At 39.8% G+C, this 13392-nt stretch overlaps 1 protein-coding gene across 1 annotated transcript; it reads right to left on the bottom strand.

Moving 5' to 3' along the window:
• Window positions 1-4409: 4409 nt before the first annotated feature.
• On the bottom strand, window positions 4410-12819 carry hnrnph1l (heterogeneous nuclear ribonucleoprotein H1, like). The gene is made up of 11 exons (XM_083565467.1): window positions 11691-12819; window positions 11301-11398; window positions 11061-11216; window positions 7413-7556; window positions 6918-7056; window positions 5917-6098; window positions 5673-5785; window positions 5458-5593; window positions 5294-5374; window positions 5097-5195; window positions 4410-4997 (listed from the first exon to the last, which is right to left on the bottom strand). The coding sequence occupies exons 2-11, from the start codon at window positions 11383-11385 to the stop codon at window positions 4909-4911; spliced, it is 1224 nt and encodes a 407-aa protein (XP_083421593.1). The 5' UTR covers window positions 11386-11398; window positions 11691-12819; the 3' UTR covers window positions 4410-4908.
• Between the last annotated feature and the right edge of the window lie 573 nt (window positions 12820-13392).

The following is a 13392-nucleotide window of genomic DNA, read 5'->3' as shown; positions in this document are numbered from 1 at the left end:
ATAAATAAACATATACATATGTACAGCTATATAAATACAGTCTGCATACACACTTGTAGGCCTAAGTAATAGTCTTGATGTCCAAGTCTAATTTATTGCTTTGGATATTAATATAATCAAACCATTCAATGCACATACTTTCTATTTTTACATAATATAACAATCGCTGTGAAATATTTTATTTATCCATTATCTATTTTTTCTATGCTCAATTATAGTATGTTTGGACTCTCCCAAATGAACAAACCTGTCATGTAATAATGCATTATTAATATGTTATATACAATATACCTATAAATATATATAGACAATGGACCATCAAATGTATATATGCTTGTTAGTCTTCGTGTTGGTTTGTGTTGTGTTATAAGGCATTACACAAGATATTGGAGCATGGCTGTGAGGATTTGTCTGTTCAGCCACAAGATCATTAATGAGCAATGGTGATGTTGAAGAAAGGGTTCTGTACAGGCTATTAAACATCCTTCATACCAACCTGATGTCTCAACATACCTGAATTGATACTACATTAAGAGCCATCATAATGAACAAGTTGCTTTTTGAAAATATTGTCAAAATTAATTATTATTGTTATCTTGCTGATCTTCTAGCAAGAAGTTGTGTTGTTTTCAATATGCGTATTAAAATATTTTATAATAATAATATAATATAGACTTGGGTTAGTTAAGAATTAGGTGTGCTGGAAAAAAGAACACAACATATATATATATATACACAGTACAAACCAAAAGTTTGGACACACCATTCAAAGAGTTTTCTTTATTTTCATGACTATGAAAATTTTAAATTCACACTGAAGGCATCAAAACTATGAATTAACACATGTGGAATTATATATGGAATTATATACATAACAAAAAAGTGTAAAACAACTGAAAAATGTCATATTCTAGGTTCTTCAAAGTAGCCACCTTTTGCTTTGATTACTGCTTTGCACACTCTTGGGATTCTCTTGGTGAGCTTCAAGAGGTAGTCACCTGAAATGGTCTTCCAACAGTCTTGAAGGAGTTCCCTGAGAGATGCTTGGCACTTGTTGGCCCTTTTGCCTTCACTCTGCGGTCCAGCTCACCCCTAAACCATCTCGATTGGGTTCAGGTCCGGTGACTGTGGAGGCCAGGTCATCTGGCGCAGCACCCCATCACTCTCCTTCTTGGTCAAATAGCCCTTGATGCCTTCAGTGTGACTCTACAATTTTCATAGTCATGAAAATAAAGAAAACTCTTTGAAGGAGAAGGTGTCTCCAAACTTTTGGTCTGTACTGTGTATGTATATATATATATATATATATATATATATATATATATATATATATATATATATATATATAGTATATATAGTATATAAAGTAATTAAAAACCTATAAAAAACTGTAACTGTTGGAGAATCACTGTGCTTTTAAAGGTAAACCACAATTACTACATTTTAGTCATAAGAAAAATAATTTTTTGCTTTGTCTTTTTCTGAATAAAAGCATTGAGCCAATAGAGGGCGCACAGTAAAAAGACTACGTGTAATGAGCGCCCTCTTGTGGCCCATTGCTTTAATGTTGTCTGACGTCGAAAATCCAACTGAAGGGAGATTTGGACAGGTTTACACAATCTTTATAGAAAATGCACAAGGTTATAAATGTCAATAACCAAATCAGTGATGCATTTTTATGTAACATCACCTTGACTTTATAATGAATGTCAGTGGAAGAGTCTACTAACTTGGTGATTGATAGTTTACTTATAGCTACACAAACCCAGCCATTATGGTTGCACACGCCAGTGCACTCTTAGTGCCGGTCCCAAGCCCGGATAAATGGTGAGGGTTGCATTAGGAAGGCCTGGGTTACCAACGACCGCCAAAGGTGTTGTTTACCAACAGGGTACTGGTGGAAATTGGGCTACTGTTGGCCGAAGGAGGAGAAGGAGAGGAGGAAGACGTCTACAGAGACAGCAGGGACAGGAGAAGTGTAAGAGAGGGGAGGTTCTGCTTGGTACTTTAAATGTTGGTACTATGACTGGTAAAGGGAGAGAGGTAGCTGATATGATGGAGAGGAGAAATGTAGATATGTTGTGTGTTCAGGAGACCAAGTGGAAAAGGAGAAAGGCCAGGAACATTGCAGGTGGGTGTGAAGTGTTCTATTATGGTGTGGATATAAAGAGAAATGGTGTAGGGGTGATTCTGAAGGAAGAGTACAGTAAGAGTTTAGTGGAGGTTAAGATGTTTCTGATAGGGTGATGAACGTAAAGCTGGAAGTTGAAGGGGTGATGATAAATGTCATTAGTGCTTATGCTCCACAAGTGGGTTGTAAATTTGTGGAGGAAATATTCTGGATTTAGATGGAATGTTAGAAGGGTTACCTAGGAAAGAACGATTGGAGAATGGGGCAGACCTTAATGGGCATGTAGGTGAAGGGAACAGAGGTGATAAGGAGGTGATGGGTAGGTATGGCCTTAAGGAGAGGAATGTGGAAGGGCAGATGGTGGTAGATTTTGCTAAAAGGATGGAAATGGCAGTGGTGAACACATTTTAAGAAGAAGGAGGATCAGAGGGTGACGTATAAGAGTGAAGGAAGGTGCACACAGGTGGACTATGTTCTATGTAGGAGATGCAACCTGAAGGAGATTGTAAGGTGATAGCAGAGAACAGTGTTGCTAGACAGCATTGGATGGTGGTCTGTAGGATGGTTTTGGAGGTAAAAAGGAAGAGAAGGAGAGTGAGGACTGAAAGAAGAATAAGATGGTGGAAACTGAAGAAGGAAGACTGTAGTGCGAGATCCAGGGAAGAGGTCAGACAAGGGCTCAGTGGTGGTGAAGAGTTGCTGGATGATTGGGCAACTACTGGAGAAGTGATAAGGGAGACAGCTAGGAAGGTATTCGGTGTGACATCTGGAACTAGAAAGGATGACAAAGAGACGTGGTGGTGGAATGAAGAAGTGCAGGAGAGCATAAGAGGTTGGCAAAATGGAATTGTGATCAACAGAGATGAGAAAAGTAGGCAGGAGTACAAGGAGATCCGGCAGCAGGTAAAGAGGGATGTGGTGAAAGCCAAGGAAAAGGCATATGAGGAGCTGTATAAGAAGTTGGACACTAAGGAAGGAGAAAAGGATTTGTGCAAGTTAGAGCAATAAAGAATGGAGATGGAATGTATTGAATAGTGAGGAGAGTGTGTTGAGAAGATGGATGGAGTATTTTGAGCAAATGATGAACAAAGAAAATGAGAGAGAGAGAAGGTTGGATCGTGTGGGGATGGTGAAGCAGGATGTAGATAGGATTAGTAAGGAGCAAGTGAGAGCAGCGATTAAGAGGATGAAGAGTGGAAAGTCGGTTGGACAAGATGACATACCGGTAGAAGCATGGAGATGTTTAGGAGAGATGCAGTGGAGTTTTAAACAAGATTAACAAGATTCTGGAAGGTAAGAAGATACCTGAGGAATGGAGGAGGAGTGTGCTGGTAGCGATCTTTAAGCATAAGGGAAATGTGCAGACTGCAGTAACTACAGGGGAATTAAGTTGATCAGTCAAGTTATGGGAAAGAGTAGTGGAAGCCACAGTAAGCATACCTATTCACCAATGTGAGCAACAGTATAGGTTCATGCCAAGAGCACTACAGATGCATTATTTGCTTTGAGAATGTTGATGGAGAAGTATAGAGAAGGTCAGAAGGCGTTGCATTGTGTATTTAGAGAAAGCGTACGACAGGGTGACGAAAGAGGAGTTGTGGTATTGTATAAGAAAGTCAAGTATATCAGAGAAGTATGTGAGGGTGGTGCAGGACATGTATGAGGACAGTGTGACAGCAGTAGTGTGCAGTAGGAACAGCCTGGTTCAAGGTGGAGGATGGAGACGGATGATCCGCTGTGGCGACCTCTAATGGGAGAAGCCGAAAGAAGACTTAACTTACTTTGTGTAACTATGGTACTAAGCAGTCTACCGACCGACCGACCTACCTACCAATCTACCTACACACAGGGTGATCAACAAAAGCTGGCTACTTTGCCATTTTTTTTTTAAACAAAAAAAAATAATAAAAAAGTATGGTAAGTGAAGGGTTATTTTTTTAGGTTTTACCAAATACGTGGCATAATTAACTATCAATTAAAAAATTGATAGCCATTTTTTCTGGTCACAAACTAAACCATAAGCCCCAACAATTAGCTAGTTAGTGTTTTTTTTGTGTAATTACACAAGAAATTTTGATTATCGTGTTCTTGAGTCCCATTTAAAAACTCAACATTGGGGTATAAATAGAATTAAAATCACCAATTAATAATTTAATTAACAGTTGTTGCCAAAACAGAGTTCCACAAGCAGATGATGCTTAAAGCTATTTGGCTGTAAATTCGAACAGACATTATCTCTCGAGTTTCACTAGCTGCAATAAAACATACGCAGACACGGTTATAACCACAAACAAGTTTATTTGATAAATCAGTGACAGACTCTGGGAAAGAAAGGCATGCCTACAACCATTCAAAATTAATAGATCTAGATTTATATCAAATTTGGCCAAAAGAGGTTTTTCCAGTTTGCTATAAAAAAAAGAAAAGAAAAAAATCACACCCTTCACATTATAAAAACCTTTCATCAAAACAGAGATTTTGAAGGCTTTTGACAGCCTCTGTACTAGACATGAATGAGAATATTTACAAGCATAAACTTGGCTCAAGATTTAGAGCACAGTCAGGATAAAGGCATGAACCTTGCTTTAACAGTGTTTAGGCAGATTCATAATACAAGGACTGAGACACTGACCGCAGTGCGAACACTCAAAACAGAGAAACAGGAAATGGTCCGATCGATTCCTCGCTCCTCTTAAAGAAAATCTGTAGTCGTTCTGGCACGTTTCTATTCCCCAAAATGTTTATTTTTGCCCTTGGTGGCTGTGAAATGAAAGCTCTCACATGCCCCAGCCTCCGCTCATGCTCATGCCACCGTTCATGCCCATGGAGCCACGGCTGCCACCGTAATAACTGCTGTTCTGGTTACCTGTCAGGAGAGAAAAAAAAAAAGCACAAAGTAAATGATATCATTAACACTGCAATTGGCATTTTTAAGAAACGTCTTGTGTTTAAAGCTGACACATACCATAATCATTGTATCCCCCCATACTTGACTGGTTATTATAGCCTCCTCCATAGCCACCTCCCATATTCTGACCACCATGACCATAAGAAGACTGATTACCTAAAATAAAAAAAAATCTTGTATTAATAAACACCTATACTAGCTTTAACACCACGCTTGATCCTGGTAAAACATTGAGCTTCATTTACACAATGTACCTATTCCTCCCATGTGGCCTCCATATCCTCCATTACTGCCCCTTTCTGTCGAGTTTAAGAAAAGCTCAACATAACGATGCTCTGGAAACAGCAAAAAGAAAACCGGTAAGCAAAACTAAAAATCCATTCCTGTCCAAATCCAGTTCTTTGTCACCGGTACATACGCATATTGGCCTTATCCTTAGACATGGCGGCCACAGCGTCCTCGTGTGTGGCGAATTCCACGTCGGCTTCTCCGGTCACGCGGCCATCAGGACCCACTTCGATGTGTACACGCACGGGGTTCAAGGGCGAGAAAAACTGCGAGGGACAAAACATAATATTTATTAGTTTTTTTTTATTATAAAAATACATAATCCAGCTGTGCATAGATTCTTACGGTGTAGATGTCATTTTCTGTGGACCGGTACGGCAGACCTCTCATGTGCACGCAGTGGCCAGTGGTGCTTGAAAAGTTAGAACCGCTATCTCTGTAGTGTCCTTCTGACATTCCTAAAGGAAAAAAAACATTTCACATATTCATTAGTATAAAAGAAAAAGATGAGACTATTAAACAAATACAACACTATTCACTTGAAGGAAAGTAAGTTATGGCAAATTCCTCAAATCCAAAAATATCGCACCTCCTCCATATCCTCCACGTCGTGACCTGTCGAAGGAACCTCCTCTGCTCATGCTGTTATAGCCACGGCCGCCCCCACTGGGCCTGTCGTACGGGCCAGGTCTCTGCATGCTCATGCCTTTGCGAGGAGGCTCGTAATGAGTGCGCACTTCAGCACGGCTGCTCTTGAAGATCTCAATGTACCTACGTGTCCACAGAAAGATGTCAGTGCCACGTTTCTCGTTTCAGTTCCTCGATCTGTCAGAACTGCTGGTTGAAGTGAGAGGACAATAAGCCTCTGAATACCACCTTTCGCACAAAACATCTCGATATTTCAAGGATTACACTTCTGCAGCCCTTCTATTTCTTTCAGCTGAGACAGATAAAAACTCCAAAAGTCCAGAGATTTAGACATTAGTAACATGTGCAATGCACAGAATAGAGTTCTTACAAATATATGGTAGTTTGGAAGAAACCCTTTGGACATCCCTGAATTTATTAGCAGAATTCTGCTAAACATCATGTTTTTACAAAACAAATTCATTTTATGTTTACATTTTTGCCTTGCTGGCTGCAAAAACAGGGTTTGTCTAAAACAAGAAACTGGAATAAAGGGCTTTGAGTGAGTTATGTTTTTAAATAATTATTTACAATAGCCACAAGTAGACAATTTTACATAGACAAAATAAACAGGTTTCAACTATCCACTAATTGGAACAGTTGAATATACAAACCAACAGGAGAAAAAAAAATATATATATATATATATACACAACCCATGAATGTGATGAAATTCCTCTTCTGGAGTGCATATCCATGACACTTGTGTGGGTTAATTATGTATAGTGGTAACACATTGCTGGCCAGTTTTCCAGGCACAGGTCAAGTCAAGGCTCTTGACTTACCTTCTCAAAGGGGACTTTAGTCATAGGCTTGGCTTAATCTGTGTCTGGCAAACAGGCGTCATGACTGAAGTCAGTGAATTCCACAAGAAAAGCAGCTGAACCCGCCAACCATCCCCACCTGTGCCCTATTCTTTCCTTGTGTTTCTTTAGAGCCTTTTCAGCTATTTCCTGTGAAGCAAACTGCACGAAGGCCTCCCCCGTACTCCTCCACATGTAGTCCACCGGCAATGTTATCCCATTTGGCACGATTTCCAACCCTTCAACCCAAGGACAGATAACCCCAGCGGGGGACACATTAAATCACATGCCCATTCATACGGTTCTTACTTTATGATTCTGACAAAATAATTTTAATAAATCATAATATTAAGAAACCATACACACTGACATCTCAATGCATTGAAAGTAACTAGATGGTTCTACCAGTTTGATTAGACAACCTAACGTCTGAATTGTGTTTTGATTGATATGAATGATTTTGTCCAGATCAATAGATGCCATCCAGAAAAAAAAAATACAACTTAAGAATCAACATGCAAATGGCCAGAAAATGCATTTATATGTCAGTGAATTCAAACACTGCTCTCTGCTATTAAGAATGGCAGCAACATACCTGAGAAGAATTGTACAATCTCCTCTTTGCTGCAGCCAAAAGGCAAGCCACGCAGTCGCACCAGTCCGTCTCCTTCCATCTCTGGACCGTTTGGACCAGTGTGCTTAAGAACCCAGTCCATCTCCACGTTATTGGATTTAAATACTATAGGAAGAGAGTGTGTGTTTCCATAATGCAACAAGACACAAGAACAAACAGGTTTTTAAGCATGATGATGAAAACAGGTGACAATTGGAAAAATCTGAAGGAAAAAAAAAATCACCACATGCTCCCAGTAAAGCGATACACAGGACTGGTATCTGTGATCGAAGCTGCACTTATCCTTATAAATAAAATGAATAAAAAATAATAATAATAAAAAAATAATAATAAAAAAAAAAAAAAAGTATATATATATATATATAATATATATATATATATATATATATATATATATATATATATATATATATATACTTTTTTTTTTTTTTTTTTTTTTAATTCATTTTACTTATATATATATTTCTTTTAAACTGAGTGGGACTACTTCACAGACAATCTGTAGATTGTTACAATCTATATAAACAACCCACTAACTACATTGTAGTTCACTGCTCATTTGACAGACACCAAGGTTTTCTCATGACATCTGTATTGCAACAGAATTATGAGTGAAATTTTGGAATGTAAATCACATGATTTACATGCTTATTGGTGGAATTATAGTGACTGACTAATTTCTGGCATAAGCTTCTTAATGTATTACCTGTACAGCTAAATTACTGTGGAAAACACTTAGACATTATATACAGATGTTTGTATGATATATTGAATGTATAGATATACTTCTACACAAAAAGCATACTAAAGAAATGTACATATACCACTTTCCCTTCCTCAGCATTCTCTTGCTCTCTGTATAATATACATACACAAATGTAGCCAGTGAATGTACCAAAAATGTTGGATGTTTACAAGAAATAAAGTTAGAGTTGAGAGGGAAAAAAAGTCCAAATTGCAAAGGTCAGAATAAAAAAATATATATATTTATATATATATATAGCGAGAACCCAGCCATTAGGGGGGCACAAGCCAGTGTACTCTTAGTGCCGGTCCCAAGCCCGGGTAAATGGGGAGGGTTGCGTTAGGAAGGGCATCCAGCGTAAAACATGTGCCAAATCAAATATGCGGATCACAAATGAGAATTTCATACCGGATCGATCGAGGCCCGGGTTAACAACGACCGCCACAGGTATCGTTAGCCGACAGGGTACCGGTGGAAATTGGGCTACTGTTGGCCGAAGGGGGAGAAGGAGAGGAGGAAGGCGTCTACAGAGACGGCAGGAAAAGGAGCAGTGTAGGAGAGTAGAGGTTTGGGTTGGTACTTTAAATGTTGGTACTATGACGGGTAAAGGGAGAGAGATAGCTAATATGATGGAGAGGAGAAAGGTAGATATGTTGTGTGTTCAGGAGACCAAGTGGAAAGGGAGTAAGGCCAGGAACATTGGAGGTGGGTTTAAACTGTTTTATCATGGTGTGGATGGAAAGAGAAATGGTGTAGGGGTGATTCTGAAGGAAGCGTACAGTAAGAGTGTAGTGGAGGTGAAGAGAGTTTCTGATAGGGTGATGATCGTGAAGGTGGAAGTTGAAGGGATGATGATAAATGTCATCAGTGCCTATGCTCCACAAGTTGGCTGTGAGATGGAGGAGAAGGAAAGATTCTGGAGTGAATTAGATGAAGTGGTAGATGGTGTACCTAGGAAAGAACGATTGGTGATTGGGGCAGACTTTAATGGGCATGTAGGTGAAGGGAACAGAGGTGATGAGGAGGTGATGGGTAGGTATGGTTTTAAGGAGAGGAATGTGGAAGGGCAGATGGTGGTAGATTTTGCTAAAAGGATGGAAATGGCAGTGGTGAACACGTATTTTAGGAAGAAGGAGGATCATAGGGTGACGTATAAGAGTGGAGGAAGGTGCACACAGGTGGATTATCTTCTGTGTAGGAGATGCAACCTGAAGGAGATTGGAGACTGTAAGGTGTTAGCGGGGGTCAGTGTAGCTAGACAGCATCGGATGGTGGTCTGTAGGATGGTTTTGGAGGCGAAGAAGAAGAGGAGGAAAGTAAGGTTTGAAAGAAGAATAAGATGGTGGAAACTGAAGGAGAAAGAGTGTAGTGTGAGGTTCAGGGAAGAGGTCAGACAGGGGCTTGGTGGTGGTGAAGATATAGAAAGCAAGATAAGGAGACGTGGTGGTGGAATGAGGAAGTGCAGGAGAGCATTAGGGGAAAGAGATTGACAAAACAGAAGTGGGATCGACAGAGTGATGAGAAAAGTAGGCAGGAGTACAAGGAGATGCGGCAGCAGGTTAAAAGGGATGTGGCGAAAGCCAAGGAAAAGGCATATGAGGAACTGTATAAGAGGTTGGACACTAAGGAAGGAGAAAAGGATTTATACCGATTGGCCAAGCAGAGGGACCGAGCTGGGAAGGATGTACTGCAAGTTAGAGCAATAAAGGATTGAGAGGGAAATGTGTTGACTAGTGAGGAGAGTGTGTTGAGAAGATGGAGGGAGTATTTTGAGCAGCTGATGAATGAGGAAAATCAGAGAGAGAGAAGGTTGGAGGATGTGGAGTTGGTGAAGCAGGATGTAGATAGGATTAGTAAGGAGGAAGTGAGAGCAGCGATTAAGAGGATGAAGAATGGAAAGTCGGTTGGACCAGATGACATACCAGTAGAAGCGTGGAGATGTTTAGGAGAGATGGCAGTGGAGTTTTTAACCAGATTGTTTAACAGGATTCTGGAAGGGGAGAGGATGCCTGAGGAATGGAGAAGGAGTGTGCTGGTACCGATCTTTAAGCATAAGGGAGATGTGCAGACCTGCAGTAACTACAGGGGAATTAAGTTGATCAGTCACACCATGAAGTTATGGGAAAGAGTAGTGGAAGCCAGGCTGAGAGGAGAGGTGACCATCTGTGAGCAACAGTATGGTTTCATGCCGAGGAAGAGCACCACAGATGCCTTATTTGCTTTGAGGATGTTGATGGAGAAGTATAGAGAAGGACAGAAGGAGCTGCATTGTGTATTTGTGGATTTAGAGAAAGCGTACGACAGGGTGCCGAGAGAGGAGTTGTGGTATTGTATGAGGAAGTCAGGTGTGTCAGAGAAGTATGTGAGGGTGGTGCAGGACATGTATGAGGACAGTGTAACGGCAGTAAAGTGTGCAGTAGGTACGACAGACTGGTTCAGGGTGAAGGTTGGACTGCACCAAGGATCGGCCCTGAGCGAGGATGTGACAACGAGGATGGACAAGATTAGAAATGAGTTTATTAGAGGGACAGCGCATGTAGGATGTTTTGGTGACAAGGTGAGGGAGGCGAGATTGAGATGGTTTGGACATGTGCAGAGAAGGGACATGAATTATATTGGTAGAAAAATGCTGAAGATGGAGCCACCAGGTAGGAGGAAAAGAGGAAGGCCAAGGAGGAGGTTCATGGATGTGGTGAGGGAAGACATGCAGGTAGTTGGTGTGAAAGAGGCAGATATAGAGGACAGGGTGGTATGGAGACGGATGATCCGCTGTGGCGACCCCTAATGGGAGCAGCCGAAAGAAGAAGAAGAAGAAGATATATATATAGCGAGAGAGAGAGATAGATAACAGATTTTGCAAATACCTTCTACATATCTGTGTCCCATTGTTTCTCTGTCTTTTTTGAGAGCAATCTTCAAGTCGTCCTCTGACTCCAGCTCCACAAACGCCTCTCCACTTGGTCTGCCTTCTCGGGTGTAGGTGAAGTGGATGCTCGTCCCATTATTTGCGACTTTGCAATCTACAAAACAAAGATGAGCACTTTAAAAACACAACATATGATCATTTTAGAGGGAAAAAAAACTTATCAGTTGCAATGTATTACCTGAAAAGAATCTGCCCACTTCATCCACGGAGCAGGACCAGGGCAGCCCGCGAACTCTCACCACAAATCCCTCATCTTCAGCCATGATGATTACAACTCTGTAAAACACAATTCGCATTTTATATCATTTCTTATATGTTCTACTTCTACATAAAATGAGGCATGGCTACGTAAAACAACTCAGAAACGCTTCTACAGCAAACAGAACAAAGGCCAAAAAAAGCAAATGGCGCTCGGCAGTAAACAAAAGCCAGGCCTTCAAACCGAAAGAACACACCGCTGATGTCTTCAAATAATTACTCTGGAACAATATCTATTTATTTTAATAACTAATTATTTCCGACACAAGTACAGGTAAATATAATGTTGATATACACATTAGAAACCTACCTTCTCGTTCGAAGTAACTCGGCGTGCTCGACTTCCACTCAGGCACCACTTCCGGTTCGAGCGGATGTTCTTCTTCTACGCTTCTTCTACGACTCGAGCAGTAGGGTTAAAAAACGAGTCGACTCATTTGTTGATTGTTTATTTTCGAAACATAACAATGCTATGGGTATAAAAAAGAAACTAGGTTACAAATTATAAAACTGCTAAAATATCAAATAGATGACAGTGACATTATTAAGGGCTTTTGTATTGCTGTAGGTAGTAGGTGTGTCCTGATAGGATTTAAGTCCCAAACGACACAGAGAAATAGGGCTGAACTGAACCGATTCACTTCAAAGAGCCGGAATTCGCTTGACTAGCGGGATGTACAGCGCTCTCTGGTGCACTGGCTGTGCATAGGCGGCAGTCCAATACTCCCTCCTGGAGTTTGATTTTACTGGCCGAGTGTGTCCTGTCTCTAGTTTAAGTAAAACACTCAAGATTACATTGCGATTTTGTTATTGCAAAAATCATTGACCAATTTTTTTAAAGACACATACTTAATACATAAAGCGCAAAGAGTCGCCTTGAATAGCATTAGGGTTTTTTAATGTCTCATATCTTAGATTCATAGTCTGATGTGACTAGAGCAGAGATGCTCAAACAAGCGCCTGGGGTTCATAGTTGACTCGTGAAAACCTTTTGATTTTGCCCACCATGCCATATTTCAGAAGAGAAAAAAGGGGGAAATGCCAGATCTTAATAATAATTTATTTTTGTTTTACTTTTTAATCTGCAAAATCTTTGGCAGGACCTCCCTCTGTGAGCAGTCTGATAAACTTGAAAAAGTGTCACGGACTCCTACCAATATAATATTCTGAGTGTCAATAAATCAGCTGCAACCCAATATGGAAAAACTTTTGGGGACGAAAAGTAGCAGTTTCATGTCACTTATTAAAGGTCATTGTTATTACAAGGATATTAATGTATTGTAATAAAGTTTGAACAGCTGTATTAGGCATTGGGCTATATTGTACTGTAAATCGGATTGTTTCTACTGATGTTTATACTGTACCATAAGTATTGAAATAAAAAACTTTCTATTTAATTTCTTCTTTTTCCTCTTCTTCTCCTTCTCCTTCTTTTTCTTCTTCTTCTTCTTCTTCTTCTTCTTCTTCTTCTTCTTCTTCTTCTTCTTCTTCTGTCGGCTTCTCCCATTAGGGATCGCTGTGGTCTCTATTTATATTATATTATATTTCTATTTATTTAATCTTTTTTTCTGTTTATGGACCATCACAACTATAGTCTTATATGTGTATCTTATATTTAAGATACATATATTACATAAGACATAATTAAATATTTAAAAATAATTGATCAGGTGCCCCTAGGACCCTAAACACACAGCCAAGACAACACAGGATTGGCATAAGGACAACTCAGAATTAGGTTCATTGGCCAAGTGTGGGGGATCAATTAACTATGTGTAAGTATAAGTCTCAGACATAAATAACACTATACATTTAGTTTAGACTATTCGAGACTAAACAGACTATATGACACAATACAGACAATATAGACAATGAAAGTTTAAATAGAACTCAATATACAGAGTATATGGCAGATCAGTAATGTACATAAAATGCGAGAGTGTGAACCTACTGAAAAAAAGAGATCAGAATAGCCAAAAGAAGCTACTCTGAAAAGCTGAAAAGCAGGTTTT

Source organism: Silurus aristotelis, assembly GCF_946808225.1.
Source record: "Silurus aristotelis genome assembly, chromosome: 16".
Lineage (NCBI taxonomy): Eukaryota > Metazoa > Chordata > Actinopteri > Siluriformes > Siluridae > Silurus > Silurus aristotelis.
Note: the sequence above shows the minus strand (reverse complement) of the source record. Positions and strands in the feature narration are given on the sequence as shown.

Excerpts from the sequence above, each read along its gene's own strand:
- hnrnph1l (XM_083565467.1), bottom strand. The coding sequence starts at position 11,385 with ATGGCTGAAGATGAGGGATTTGTGGTGAGAGTTCGCGGGCTGCCCTGG. Across the intron at positions 7,557-11,060 it reads GGGACACAGATATGTAGAAG|TATTTAAATCCAATAACGTG; the intron begins GTATTTGCAAAA and ends CTCTTCCTATAG. Across the intron at positions 5,375-5,457 it reads TAAGGATAAGGCCAATATGC|AGCATCGTTATGTTGAGCTT; the intron begins GTATGTACCGGT and ends TGCTGTTTCCAG.